General features: G+C 35.7%; 2 protein-coding genes across 2 annotated transcripts in view; one reads left to right on the top strand and one right to left on the bottom strand.

Moving 5' to 3' along the window:
* The window catches only part of LOC142339943 (uncharacterized), a 58403-nt gene extending 45564 nt beyond the window's left edge, over positions 1-12839 (top strand). Inside the window, exons 3-4 of the mRNA XM_075390312.1 lie at positions 6882-6978; positions 11956-12839. Of these exons, the coding sequence (XP_075246427.1) occupies positions 6882-6978; positions 11956-12572 (714 nt within the window). The 3' untranslated portion in view covers positions 12573-12839. The remainder of the gene's footprint in view (positions 1-6881; positions 6979-11955) is intronic.
* Positions 1-15525, bottom strand: part of LOC142339313 (activin receptor type-1-like) — a 361804-nt gene that overhangs the window by 299614 nt on the left and 46665 nt on the right. The gene's annotated exons all lie outside the window — the stretch shown is intronic.

Genomic DNA, 15525 nt, shown 5'->3' with positions numbered 1-15525 from the left:
TGAGTGTGTGTTTGAGTCAGTGTGTGTGAGTAACGTGTGAGTTAGAGAGTGAGTGTGAGTGAATGTGTGAGTGATTGTGTGTATGAGTGTGTGAGTGAGTGTGTGTGAGTGAGTGACTGAGTGAGTGTGCGTGAGTGTGTGTGAGAATGTGTGTGAGTGAGCGTGTGAGTGAGTGTGTGAGTGAGTGTGAGAGAGTGTGTGAGAGTCTGAGTGAGTGTGTGACTGAGTGTGTGTGAGTGAGTGTGTAAGTGAGTGAAAGTGTGATTGAGTGTGTGAGTGATTGTGTGAAGGGGTGTGAGTGAGTGTGAGAATGGGTGTGTGTGAGTGAATGAATGTGTGATTGAGTGAGTATGCGAGTGAGTGTGTGTTTGAGTCAGTGTGTGTGAGTAACGTGTGAGTTAGAGAGTGAGTGTGAGTGAATGTGTGAGTGATTGTGTGTATGAGTGTGTGAGTGAGTGTGTGTGAGTGAGTGACTGAGTGAGTGTGCGTGAGTGTGTGTGAGAATGTGTGTGAGTGAGCGTGTGAGTGAGTGTGTGAGTGAGTGTGAGAGAGTGTGTGAGAGTCTGAGTGAGTGTGTGAGTGAGTGTATGTGAGAGTGAGTTTGTGCGAGTGATTGTGTGTGGGTGAGTGTGTAAGTGAGTGAAAGTGTGATTGAGTGTGTGAGTGAGTGTGTGAAGGGGTGTGAGTGTGTGTGAGAATGGGTGTGTGTGTGAGTGAATGAATGTGTAAGTGAGTGAGTATGCGAGTGAGTGTGTGTTTGAGTCAGTGTGTGTGAGTAACGTGTGAGTTAGAGAGTGAGTGTGAGTGAATGTGTGAGTGATTGTGTGTATGAGTGTGTGAGTGAGTGTGTGTGAGTGAGTGTGTGGGTAAGTGTGTGTGTGTGAGAGTAGTGTGTGTGAGTGAGTTTATGAGAGTTTGAGTGAGTGTGTGTTTGTGAGAGAGAGAGCGCGTGTGAGTGTGTGTGAGTGTATGTGATTAAGTGTGTGAGTGAGAGTCTAAGTGAGTGTGTGTGTGAGTGAGTGTGTGCGAGTGAGTGTGTGAATCAGTGTGTGAGTGGGTGTGTGAACGAGTGTGTGAATGAGAGTGTGAGTGTGTGTTAGAGAGTGTGAGTGAGTGTGTGATTGAGTGTGTGAGTGAGTGTGCGTGTGAGTGAGTGACGGAGTGAGTGTGCGTGAGTGTGTGTGAGAATGTGTGTGAGTGAGTTTGTGAGTGAGTGTGAGAGAGTGTGTGAGAGTCTGAGTGAGTGTGTGAGTGAGTGTATGTGAGAGTGAGTTTCTGCGACTGAGTGTGTGTGAGTGAGTGTGTAAGCGAGTGAAAGTGTGATTGAGTGTGTGAGTGATTGTGTGAAGGGGTGTGAGTGAGTGTGAGAATGGGTGTGTGTGATTGAGTGAATGTTTGAGTGAGTGAGTATGCGAGTGAGTGTGTGTGAGTCAGTGTGTGTGAGTGAGCGTGTGAGTGAGAGAGTGTGCGTGAGTGAATGTGTGAGTGATTGTTTGTGTGTGAGTGTGTGAGTGAGTGTGTATGAGTGAGTGTGTGTGAGTGAGTGTGTGGGTCAGTGTGTGTGTGTGTGTGTGAGAGTAGTGTGTGTGAGTGATTGTGAGAGAGTATGTGTGTGTACCTGTGCGCGCGTGTGAGTGAGTGTGTGTTTGTGTTTGTGTGCATGTGTTTGGTGTTTATGTATGTATGGTGTGTGAGGAAAGTGTGCCAGACCATTTCCCAGACGTTTCCCTCTGATCAGACTATCGTGCGACCCAATGCTCTCTGATCAGACCGTGGTGCGACGACCAGTGCGACCCAAGAAACGGTACGACCCAAGAAACCTCTTATTACGACAACCAGACCGTAGTGCGACCCAAAGGACCTCTTATCAGACCATCGTGCGATCCAAAGCCCTCTTATCAGGCCGTAGTGCAACGAACAGACCGTAGTGCGACCCAGGAGACCTCTTATCAGACCATCGTGCGACTTTAGTGCGACCAACGCTCCCTCTGATCAGACAATTCCGGAATACATGTGGTAATCCGTTGTTAATTGTTTAAATTATTCAATTCAAACCTATGTATTACACAGTTTAAAAATAAATAATTTAGTATAACTTGTTAAGGTTAGGACAAAACTAATTGATGAAAATATAAATACAGTCATTTTGAAGTGCCTCAACCTTTGTTTTGAGTCATCAAAGACAGTGATAAAAAACTGCAGTTAAATAAATATGGTCGGTTAATGCTCTGTGGTCAGATTTTGGGAGCAACTTATGTCAAGATTTTGGTCTCTGATCAGACTGTAGTGCGACCATTGTCCAGACTTTCGTGCGACCAATGATCAGACTATAGTGCGCCTTTACGCTCTGATCAGACCATAGCGCGACCCTTGTCTATACCATTGACCAGTCTTTGCCCTCTGATCAGACCGTATTACGACCATTGTCCAGACTTCCACGCAACCTATAATCAGACTATAGTGCGCCTTTACCCTCTGATCAGTCCGTAGTGCGACCATTGGCCAGACACTCATGCGACTTATGATCAGACTATAGTGCGACTTCGCCCTCTGATCAGACCGTAGCGCGACCATTGTCTACACCATTGACCAGATTTTGCCCTCTGATCAGACCGTTTTGCGACCTTTGTCCAGACTTTCGTGCGACCTATGATCAGACTATAGGGAGACTTTGCCCTCTGATCAGACCGTATTTGCCCTCTTAATCGCCTTCGTTGCCTGTCTTCTTGACTTGAGTGATTTCATCATTACTTTCTTGCAACTAGATTCTGTTCTTGCAACTATGATACTGGGATGATACTACAAATGCTACTTGTACTGGCACGGTGCAATTCGAATTTTTCATACTACGACGACTTAAACTTTAAATATCTCCCGAACTACTGAAGGGATTTTTAAAAAAATATATTTGAACTCAGCATATTTGAATTTTGCTATATATCTATGTTGGAATAACGAACGATCGATTTTTCTTTTGACAATTTTTGGTCCGGGGCCGAAATTGGCCTATTTCAGCTCAACCTTGAAAAAAAGCAAAAATTCAGTATGAAGGCTGTCTCTAAATCCTTTGTGTTATATAAATTCAGAATCCTCGTAAAAAAGGCGAGAGAATGAGCTATAGCACGTTGCACAAATCTCACAAACAAAGAAGATATTAAACAATTAAACTTCGATCGGTGAAAAATTTAGTCTTTTTTTACCCATCTTGGAACTAGTTCAGAGGCTAAATTCTACTTTAAATTTTGCCAAAAACCCTATTAGAATATCATATTTTCAAAAAGTAGAGATAATAAGCTGTCATTTGATACCAAGAAGTTGCAGTATGACAGCTTTAACAAAAAGTTATTAGAAAAAGAATAGCAAAAAATGTCCATTTTTGGACCCAAAATGACATTCAACTGTAAATTTCACCGTTTAAATGAAATTTAAGTTGCTTTTCTTGTAACTGGTCGTTGAGTAAATGACACATGCTTTATTTTTCACTATTGAACCCAATTTTTAACCCACTGTGTTGTGAGATATTGGCAATTAAACACTATATTGGAAATTTAACAAAATAAACATTTTTCGAAAATTTGAGACCTCCAACAGTAATTTCAAAACTGTACGTTTATAACTGCGGTTATTAATTCCCAAAGTCTCTGAATCATTTTTGGGGCTATTTTACTGCAGGCAATTGGCTACCAAACATACTGAGTTGGCCGAACTTGAAACCAGTAAAGCTATCACTTTTTGTTGCCAAGATCTTTTTTAATTCTTTTTTTTCTGTACTTTTCCTAATAAAAGCCAGAGGGGTTTGGCAAGCAGTGCAAAGTTCACATCAAGAAGGCCAACTAACATTGCTAAATAGATTAGGCGTAAAGTTTACTTGATAAAAAATCTTAGAGAATGCACAGAGATATTTAAACATCACGCAGTTGCGAGTTTTTCTTTGAAATGCATCTTTTTTACAACAATTTTAAAAAATTCCTTCATTTTAAAGAAACATCTATCGCATGCAGTCTGTGTTTTTTAAAAAGTGATTACATTAGCTTAACATTGGGCCATAAAATAGTGTTTTGAAAATTTTCTCATGAGATATAAGGATATTAACTAAAAAACACTTTCTGAAAACTTAAGCCCTCGAACAATTTTTTTCCAGAATCTACATTCAAAGCTGATCTCTATTGATTCACAAATCCTCTGAATCAGTTTAGACAAAACATTGCTAGGAGCAATTGGCCACCAATTATACTAAATTGTCCCCACTGGAAACCAGTAAAGCTATCAGTTTTGGTTACAAAGATCTTTTTTAGTTGTTTTTTTTTGTAATTTCCTAGTGAAAGCCTCAGAGGGCTAAGCAGTGCAAAGTTCACATCAAGATAGGCTACTAACATTGTTATATTGATTAGGCGTATAGTTTACTTGATGGAATTTCGTAGAAAATACTCAGTGATAATTAAACATCACGAAGTTGCGGGTTTTTCTTTGAAACGCATCATTTTTACAACAAATTTAAAAAAATTCCTTCATTTTAAACATACATCTATCGCAAACAGTCTATGTATTCTTTAAAGTGATTACCTTAGCTTAATAATGGTCCATACATTAGTGTTTTGAGGATTTTGCCGTGAGATATTAGGACTTTAACTGAAAAACGCTTTCTGAAAACTTAAGCCCTCGAACAATTTTTTCAAAAATCTACATTCAAAGCTGATCTCTATTGATTCACAAACCTTCCGAATCAATTTAATCGAAATAGAACTGCAAGAAATTGGCCACCAATTATATTAAATCGGCCCCACTAGAAACCAGTAAAGCTATCAGTTTTTGTTAAAAAGATCTTTTTTTAAGTTGTTTCTTTTTGTACTTTTCCTTATAAAAGCCTGAGGGGCTTTGCAAGCAGTGCAAAGTCACATGAAGATAGGCTACTAACATTGTTAATTTGATCAGGTGTATAATTTACTTGATGGAATTTCTTAGAGAATGCGCAGAGATAATTAAACATCACGCAGTTGCGAGTTTTTCTTTGAAACGCATCATTTTTACTACAAATTTAAAAAATTCCTTCATTTTAAAGAAATATCTGACGCAAGCAGTCTATGTATTCTTATAAGTGATGAAATTAGCTTAACAATGGGCCATAAAATAGTGTTTTGAAATTTTTGTCTTGAGATTTTTTTTTTGATAATTTCACCACTTTTGTCCCCCTTCAACACTTTCCAGCTTTTCTTGCACACAACTGATCTCTCTGAAAAATTGTATTTATCATTTGAAAGAAGATTACAGGAAGAATTCAAAACCCTAAGTTGGGAGGGGGTATTTTGTGCTCCATTATATAAAAAAAATGATTTAAATATATTTTTTTTTGATATTTTCACCACTTTTGTCTCCCTTCCACACGTTCCAGTTTAACTTGCACCCAACTGATCTCTCTGAAAAATTGTGTTTATCATTTGAAAGTAGACTAACCGAATAGTTCAAAATCCTAGGTTGGGGGATGTTTGTCGCTCCATCATATAAAAAAAATATTTTAAAAAATTTTAAAAAATTTAAAAAAAAAAATTTTAAAATATTTTTTTTGATGTTTTCACCACTTTCGTCTCCCTTCAACACTTCCCAGTTTCACTTGCGCCCAACTGTTCTCTCTGAAAAATTGTAATTATCAGTTGAAAGTATATTACAGGAAGAATTCAAAACCCTAAGTTAGGGGGATATTTTTTGCTCCATCATATAGAAAAAAATGATTTAAAAATATTTTTTTTTGATGTTTTCACCAGTTTTGTCTCCCTTCAACAATTTCCGGTTTCACTTGCACCTAACTATGTTTTTGAAAAATTGCAGGAACTCAATTGCAGGAACCTAGGTTTTGGGTGGTCGAATTTTTGCTCCACCATATATAGAAAAAATGATTTAAAACTAAAATTTTCTGTATTTGCACTACAATTGTCTTATCGTTGAGTGTTCACTTGCGCAATGATTTGGATTTTTTTTTCTTCACCTCGAGCCACATTTTGGTAATTTTTTAAATTATTCTTTTTGCAAGAATCTTGCAAGATAACCATTCGTCTTGCAAGAATCTTGCAATATAACCATTCGTCTTGCAAGATAACCATTTTTCGCAAGATTCTGGCAAAATCTTGCAAAATAACCATCTGGTCTCAACTGGGGTCAGCAATTCATAAAGTATAAGATCTTACAATATTCTTACCTATAGCTTAATTATTTGAAAATTCTAAATGATGCAGCATTTTTCAAAAAAAATCTAAAGCAGGCAATATCTTATACGAGTTTATATTAGAGAGCCAAAATTATGAGATGCACGATCTGTTCCGATCTTATAGGTGTTTGGTTTGGCATGATCTGGTCTGCTTAGGAGATTCAAATCTTATCAGAAGAAAGAGAGTCATTTTATTAGATCTTCCTTAAAGGAGCATTGGCATACCAAAAACTTTTTTATGATGTTAGGCCCAGTTAAAAGGATTTTATGAGAAAATCTGTGAAAATTTATAAAAATTTCATTTATTGCATGATTTAAGCTCTCTTTTTTAATTTTTATTACCAGGCCTTTGCGTAAATTAGAAATTCTTTCCACTTTTGTCATATTCATGCAACTTATTGCAAGATCGGGTATTTCGATTTCAAATCTTGAAAAATATAACAATTCTTATAAAATGTTATAAGAATAGGGTATTAGAATCTTGTATATTTAATGTAATATATCATGAGTTTACGTTAGAATCTTATAAGTTCTTATGAGAATTGCAAATGATGAATAACTAGATTGAAACGCAGAGCTTGGTTCAATCCTAACTTAAGGTTAAATTTTGTTGTTTTTTTTTATCTTTGTGGCAACCAATTAAACTTTGATTAAAAACCGAAGTTGAATGTTATGATTTTAGCAAAACCACTTTGACATGCCTGGGTTTCTGTTGCGCAATGTTCGTATGGGAAATGAATTCATGCAGTATTACATCTACCGAACTGTCAAACGACAATGTTAGTGAAAACTAAATTGATTATTTGGTAAAATTTAATCAAATTTATCATCATTATCAGCAAACTGACCCAACACATCAGAGAAGTTCAGTTAAATGCAATAATGAAAATTATTGATTCAGTGTAGACTGGAGGTGATCAAAAAATTCACTCACGGTTTTCACAATTCCAATTTTTACAAAGCATCACTTTTACATTCCTCCAAATTTCACCAAAATTATTTCATAAGCTGCCATGAACAAAAATATTGATCGCGAACCTGTTCACAGCTGATAAGTGTTCAGAGCAAAACTACAAAACAAAATTAGCAAACGAGCCATGCATTTTTGTGAAGCTGCGACAGCAATTTGTTCCAGTAACAAAATTTCACGTGCAAAAGTTTACATATAGCCTTTTAGCATCTTCAAACTGTTGTTTCTCAAAGTTTTAAGATCAATGAAGATGAAAATTTGAGATGAAGCGCTCAGAAAAGTAAAAATTAAAACTTTGGGGTAAATTCAGCATTTCAGATGGTTTTTCGGATCTTTTCTGTTTGTCCCCCCCCCCCCAGCTTAGTGAGCGTAATTCTTTTATGACCCCCAGGCGCATGTGCTATTTCCTTGCATAGTAGCGTGCTATATGACAACGTGTTATTTGTAACTGGGGGCCATAAAAACACTAAACATTGATGGGGGAAACAGAATAGATCCGGTTTTTCAACAAGAAAAATAATTGTTTTTTTTTTGTTTATAAATAAGTTCTACGATTTATTGCTAGCCTAAAAAAAACATTAAAAAGCACAAACAACTTAGAAAATTTTGACGAAAAATCACTCTATAAAAACAATTATGATTAGAACAATGTAATCAAAACCATGGCAGGCAACTATCCAATAGAACTGAAAATTAGGCTGTCTAATCTGGTTGACAAATTTTGTTCTGGTTGATAAATAAAAAATAACTTTTCTGTAAAACTTAAAGTTGTTATAGTAACTATTTATCTTCTATAGTTTGATTTACCATGGAAGCTTGTTAAACATTAAGAGGCTTTTTCCAAACGCAATAAATTAATTATGAGCTGCTAGATTCTTTTTGGGTTTAATTGAAGTTATCTGAAATCAGTAACTGGAATCATCTAGCTTTGGAACGCCTGAATCTTTCCAAACTTAAATTTTAAAGCGCATGGACAGATGCCCAATTGATTTATTGGTTAAGCCTTTCTGTCAGATTAGGTCAAATGGGTTGCGAGGTTTTATGCTTGTAATTTGCCAGTAATTTTTTTTAGTTCAAAGCAGGAATTTTTCTTACTCAGGTTAAATTCTCAATTTATTTAAACCTATATTGTTATTGCAGAATGCTTGATTCGATCGAAGAGACACTGAGTAGATATATTTTGTGCAATTTTTTGAGTGTTTATTAGAAGATTAAAAATTCTGCTTCGGCAAAGCTTTTTGTCTTTGTTTGACTTAATTGTCATTAACATGAAGACATGACATTCTGCTTTACCAAAACTATCTATTTTCAGTGCTCAATTCAATTGCTAATCATTGCTTCTTGTCAATTTAATGTAAAAGAATGACGGTAAAGCAGATGTGAAGATTAAAAACAAGTTTTGACTTTCCAAGTCCCAGTTGTCTCAGTATAAGCAACTTTATACCAAATGTTATCTGTGTAATGAGGAAAGATGTACTTTATTCACTAAAATGGTATGGAGATTTGCCGGCCTCTACTTTTTCAAATGTTGTTCTGCCAAAATATTCATAGAAGAAAAGAAAAATCTAAATTGACAAAAACCTTCTGTCTTCAATGCTAAAATAAATTTTATTTGGGCCCCTGTTTCAGATTATGATTTTAATAAATTTAGCGGCTTTGCGTGTAAAATAAACCAAAAAATGTTGATCTAAAAGTCATATTTGTTTCGATAAGAGTTTTCTTGAAAAGTTTTTATTTTAAAGAAGTTATGACAGAAATTACGAACGCATGAACAGTCAAAAGAATCTCACCACCGAATTCAATTTCGGTTAACGTTAACGATCAATAGAAAACAAAAAGTCTTTATCAAACTGTTTAGCATTCTGTTTTGAGCAAACTGCTATGTTTTCATTGCCCAATTTAATTGTTATTCCGGCCTTCTTCACAGACGAATGCAAATGAAAATCCGAATGAGCATATGAGTTATACAACAACGATTTAAATGAGTTTCAAAAGCACAAACAATAGTTAATGGGATCAAGGAGGCTCGGTAATGTGCGATCGAATTTAAGGTTCCGACCCCGCTCATCCACAATTTTGGCATAATTGTCTACCAAATGAGGAACAAATAGAAAAACCCAAAAGTATTCTACAAAAAAAAAAAATTGGTGTAGGAACGAAAAGATAGCCTCCAAAGCAAATAACTCAGTGGAGGCAAAAATTAAGCATTAGATTGATGGGATATGCCAATATTAAGGAAGCGAGTCAAGGCGAACAGCAAAATCAAACAACAACAACAAACATTAATTACATCAAAAACTTTATGTCAGTTTTAAAAAATAAAATTAAATAAAGTCGAAATAGTGTCAAATAAAACTGAAATAAAATAACAAATTAACTTTAAATACACCAAAAAAGATATGGAACGAGTCCATATTAAGGCTTGGTAACAATTAGACAATAAATAACAAAAAACAGTAAAGTTGACAAGTTCGCTTATTTTTTAGAAAACAATTAATTTAAAAATAATGAGAAACATTAGAAATCAACTAAAATATCCCTCTGGTTTAAAATTACCAATGTTTCTGTAGAAGGGATTTAAGAACTGTCGGTATTCAGTTCTGTAAATGGTCAAAAAGGAACAACAATTAGACAACAAAAAAAACTCGATTGAAACTTACCAGAAAACACTTTCGATGCCGTAAAGCCATACTTTGGCCCTCAAAATAAGTTCAATTGTACCTTTTTTGAACACCGATATTGTTTTATGCAATTTCTCTTTGATGAAACGAGGTAACAAGTAGAGAAAAAAAAATTAAGTAATACTTGTTCTTCGAAAAAAAAGTTTTTTCCAAAGACATGAAAGCCATTAATTACAAAATTAAATAATTAAATAGGTTCACATATTCTTCCCCAGGAAACCCTTGAGACCGACCTGAAATTATCCAGAATATGTCTCACGTCTACGAAAAGAACGTCAAATATGACAAAAATCAGAAATTATTTTACTTTTTTTGTGAAAACCCCGTGTCGAAGTCAGTAAATTCGTAACGAATTCTTTAAAAACGTTAGAATTTGTGACACCAATCCCTCTTGACACCTTCCCTTGGCAGTTGTCTGAGAGAAAGCAATTACAGAGGAAAATTACAAAGTCCAGAGACTTTTAAGGGTTTTAAGCATCGTTAAAACTCTCACAGAAACAAAACTGTGCAATTTTTATTTTTTCAATTTCCACGATGCCTCTGATAGAAATTTTTGTTTTGATGGGACTGTTACAAATCTCATGTTATTATTTTTTTGAAGGATAACAAACGGCTTTCAGATACCGGAAGTTCCTCTCTGTTTTCTTCTTTCAGTTTAGAATTGTTGATTTTAACATCAGTTCGATTTTGCCACAAAATTTTCTTTAGAACGCACAGTTTTACAGGGCTGGGGCGGTAAAAAAATTCAGGCACTTTTCATTTGAACAAATGAGTTCCTTTTTAACCAAAATTCTTAAACACGGTCCCACATTCTTCCGCTCCCTGAACATTTCAATTGAGTCTTAGAACAATTTCTAAGCAACAAAGCCTTCCTTTTGCTTATCGCAATCATCGGACTTACTTAATAACTCAATATATCGGCTCGAATGCCGCTCTGAGAAAATTTGGGTGTTAGAATGTCCACAACACTAAAATGCTACATCCTATTGACAATATTGAATCTCTCCACCTTAATTATACAAACGCCTTGATGGAGTTAATTCTTACCAGTAAAAATGTCTTCAGAAAACTTCTTTTGTATTCCTATATTGGTTAATCACCAGTTGCCCAAGTTCTCTTTAGTTTCTTTAAACAGGTCAAAACAGCCTTAAATATTAGTTCTTTAGTATTTTTCTCTCTTCCTTATAGGACTTTAAAAAACAATTTCTTATATATTTTGCTTAGAAACACTATTTGTTTCCTCTAAACGTGCAGATGTTTACGAGGAACACGCATCAGATTATTATGACCACTGGGCTGTTAAAAATAAAATTTTAGCGTTTAGTTGAAGACCACTGACCATATTAGCCCTGATTTTTGCTAGATTTATTTTCGGCTGTAATCAACTTGGGCTTACAGCATGCAAAATTTTTTGTACTCTTTTCTGAGTCTTGCTGACAAATTAATGAGTTGGTAAAGCAAATTTTGTTTTTGTTTGCCTAAAATTTTTATACTTTTTCGTACTGCAACTCCGCTGCCCAATGCTTTCCTAATTTGCTTACATAAAATAAATATATTAGAGAGTAGCTACCAGATGATGCAAATTATCTGATTACTGAAAATGAGTTTTAACTAAGTTTTTGTGGCCTCCGATTTTCAAAGTCATGCTGTCAGCCAATTCCACATCTTTTTTTTCAAAGCGATCAAAACACACTAAAGTGGAGAAGGGGAGCCAGTAATGAAAAGCCAGATTGTTCAAAAAGAGTTTTTTCTCTTACAAAAAAGATCGGAAATGGCCAGTTGCTTCCAAAGTTTGTGACTGCGGCTGAATGGTCTTCTCATTTCGGTCATAATATATCGACCGAACTGTCAAACGACAAGGTTAGTAAATTAAATTTGATTCAATATAATGCATATTTAACGGTACTAGAAGAGTACGGATTTTGTAAAGACTATTTAAAACATAGCGGCATTAAAGCACCCTGCTCGGACAAAAAATAGGAACTCTCAGTAAATTGTACAACGTTTCTTTTTCATCCAGGTCTAAAATAGATCCAGCTAGCTATGTTTAACACATTGACTTATAATTGTTACGACTAATATGCGATCTTGACTTTTATCTTCAGGTTTTGAGTGGAAACCTGAATTATTGGAAGAGAACTATTTCCTCCCACATATCTTTTCTTCTCCCTATCCACCGCAGCACTGGTATGAAGACGTAGTGATCAAATTGGGCCCAAACCAAGACAACACAGCACCCAAAATTCTGACGAAAGAATTCCTCCTCCACGCAGGTGCGGTCACCCTTCTCTGTTTACCCGACACTTTGGAGCAAATTGAGTATGGTGCGCTCTCTACTATGAAGGATATGAAAGCAATCTACATTGGGCTTTACTCTCCAAACTGGGACGTGACATTCAAGCATGGATGCACAGACGTCCTTGATTTTGCAGAAATGACTAACCATGGACTTTGGTTTTCTCAAAACTGCAAGGACCTGCCCAGTTTCCATTGTCAATTGTGTTTTATGCATAATTTTGGACTGCACAAAATCAAGGACAACGTGGCCCACTTATGCTCCTCCAGATCAACTATTCCACCCTCCATGACACGCCAGTGCTACTGGGACGATCCAATTGTGGTAAGCCAATTGCCCGCTTTGCCTCTTCTTGGCCCACTTATTGACGAATCCAGAACGCCTAACTGTCCACCAACTAACTTCCAGAGAATGTCAATTCGTTAGAAAACTTTTTCTGCAAACGAATCTGTGAAGTATATCTGCAACTGAAGAGCTCCTTAAAACACTTATGCCCTAAGATCAGACTGTGATTATGGCTGATTCTCCTAACATTTATAGATATATTTTGTCAAACCCCCCCAAAAAAACACCACCACCACCATCACATCATCATCATGCACACTACAGTTTAAGATATCTGTCAGTCCTTGCACAACACGTTACTATGTAAAAGTAGCACAGCACGCGCGCTAAATTTCGGCTATTTTTGACGTTTCCCGGCTATTTTTGACGTTTTTCCGGCTATTTTTGCCTTTTTATCGGCTTTTTTAGGCATTTTTTCGGCTATTTTTGACGTTTCCCCGGCTATTTTAGACGTTTTTTTTTTGCTATTTTTGACGTTTCTTACGGCTATTTTTGACGTTTCCCCTGCTATTTTTGACGTTTCCCCGGCTATTTTAGACGTTTTTTTGGCTATTTTTGACGTTTTTTTCGGCTATTTTTGACGTTTTTTTTTCAATTGCCAAGTCTTAAATCAGACTTGGATTAGACTTGCCAAGTCTAAAATTAGACTTGGATTAGACTTGCCAAGTCTAAAATCAGACTTGGATTAGACTTGCCAAGTCTAAAATCAGACTTGGATTTAGACTTGCCAAGTCTAATATCAGACTTGGATTAGACTTGCCAAGTATCAGACCAGACTTGGATTTAGACTGCCAAGTGCAAAAAGTGACATGATCATGGTTCTGAATCAGTAATGAAAATAAGACTTGGATTTAGACTTGTCCAGTACTGAAATTGACTTGGCGTTAGGTCCGGGTGTTGAACGAGTATTACGGTATCAAAATTTTTTTCTGTTTTCATTGTAAATTTCTCACTTAAAAATTGATTATTTGAATTTTCAAAATTCTGCTCTACAGAATCAAAACTGATCATCCTCTCAGAGTGCCATCCCAAACGCTCATTTCTTAAAATTAGAAGCTATCCTTCAAAGAACTTTATTAAAATATGAATCAAAAAAGTTTTATTTTTTATGCTGAAAAATGTTAACGCGACCATTGAGACGTAAATGATTGCATCGTTTGTTGCAAGTAATATTTCACAGAAATTGTGTGGTTTTGAACAAAAATCTATACAAGCCTAGTTTCCTGGGGAAGATAATCTCAGAGAAAATTTCAAAACCTAAGTGCAATCTTATCATCATACCCGGGTCGAGAAAAAAATGCAAAAATATGTAAGATAAGCGGTGAAAAGTTAGTTTTTTCACCGCAAATTTCGTACATAATTTTGCGGTGAAATGCGGTGAATGCGGTGAAATTATGTAAGTTCACAGCTAGACTAAGCGGTGATCTTACAAAAATTCACCACAATTCACCGCTAAAATATGTAATTTCACCGCCCTTACAGGGGTCCGAACCTCTCACCTCCTGCATGTCATCCACTTCTTCTTCCACTGCGCCATCTCTCACTAAATTCTATTATTTTTTGTTTGAATATAAAGCGAATTCACTCTACTTTCTGCAAAACATGCGCGGTGAATTTTTGTAAGATTTGCAATTTTTAGCGGTGAAATTACATATTTTAGCGGTGAAATGTGGTGAATTTTTGTAAGTTCACCGCTTACTCTAGTGGTGAAATTACATAAATTCACCGCTTAGAAAAAGTGTCAAAAAGATGTAAGATTAAGGGGTAGTTTTAGTGGGAAGGCAAATCTAACAATTCCTCCCACACTCACCATTAATTTCACCGCGTTATTTGCTGATCTCAAACATCTTTAACAATTTTTTCTAAGCGGTGAATTTATGTAAGTTCACCACTAAGTTGAGCGGTGAATTTATGTAATTTCACCGCATTCACCGCTTATCTTACATAATTTGGACACTTTTTTTCGAAGCGGTGAATTTATGTAATTTCACCGCTAAATTCAGCGGTTAAATTATGTAATTTCAGCGCTACCAGCCGATAAAGTTTTTTTTCACCGCATTCACCGCCTGATTTATGTAATTTTACCGCATTCACCGCTTATCTTACAAAAATATCCGCATTAACCGCTTATCTTACATAATTTTGCGTTGAATGGCGGTGACACCTCGACCCGGGTAAAAGTTTCCTGTTTACTTATAAACTCAATTATAGCTATCGTTCCCTAGCGCGTACACGCTTTTCTTTTTTGTTTTTCAGCTACCATAAAAGATACAAGATTCAGTAAATACATTTTTTGCTACTAAAAGTAGATTTTAATGTTGAAAAACTACTTGAACTATGAGTCACGGCGAGTCATGGAAACCTTTTAAAAAATGTTGCACTTTTTTTAAATTGAATTGCGTATGTTTGGTAATTTTGACTATCACTGTCAAATCGCTGAAACACTATTTGCCTCTATATATTGTTAACTTTTAAACATTTTATCTGCCAACAGGAATGGTACTACGAAAAAATGAGTTGAATCGATTCTAAGCAGAAATGATAGACTTGGATTTAGACTTGCCAAGTAAATATAAAAAAAAATTGTGAGAAAAAGATGATTGATAGAGGAAAACTAAATACAAAATCATTTTTTCTGTTGTAAACTAGCTAATCTGATTTCTATGTAAAACTATTTAAGCAAGCTGACAAAAAATTTTAGTTCAAAACCCCGAAGTTATGCAAAAATTTAGCAGATTAATAATGTTAATGTTAACTCATATCATTATCTCACAATATGCTTTTCAATCAACTAATTTTGTACTGCAAAATGTGCCACAGCCACAGTATTCCTCGTAATGCAAGCCGGGCGGAGTTCTCAACTCAAAAAGTCAAGGTTATGTAAGATTGGCGGTGAATGCGTTAAAGTTAGGCCAAAGCTGAGTTGACTTTATGTCGTTGTGGTACAATAGTACATGCTAGTCTGGGGGCTATTGATTTGGTGCAGCTAATCAAGTTCATTTTAAGTTAAATCAATTTAGTTCATTTTCATTTA

Source organism: Convolutriloba macropyga, chromosome 5 (assembly GCF_964194025.1).
Source record: "Convolutriloba macropyga chromosome 5, txConMacr16.3, whole genome shotgun sequence".
Taxonomy (NCBI): Eukaryota; Metazoa; Xenacoelomorpha; order Acoela; family Convolutidae; genus Convolutriloba; species Convolutriloba macropyga.
The sequence above is the reverse complement of the archived record's forward strand: the minus strand, read 5'-3'. Positions and strand labels throughout refer to the sequence as shown.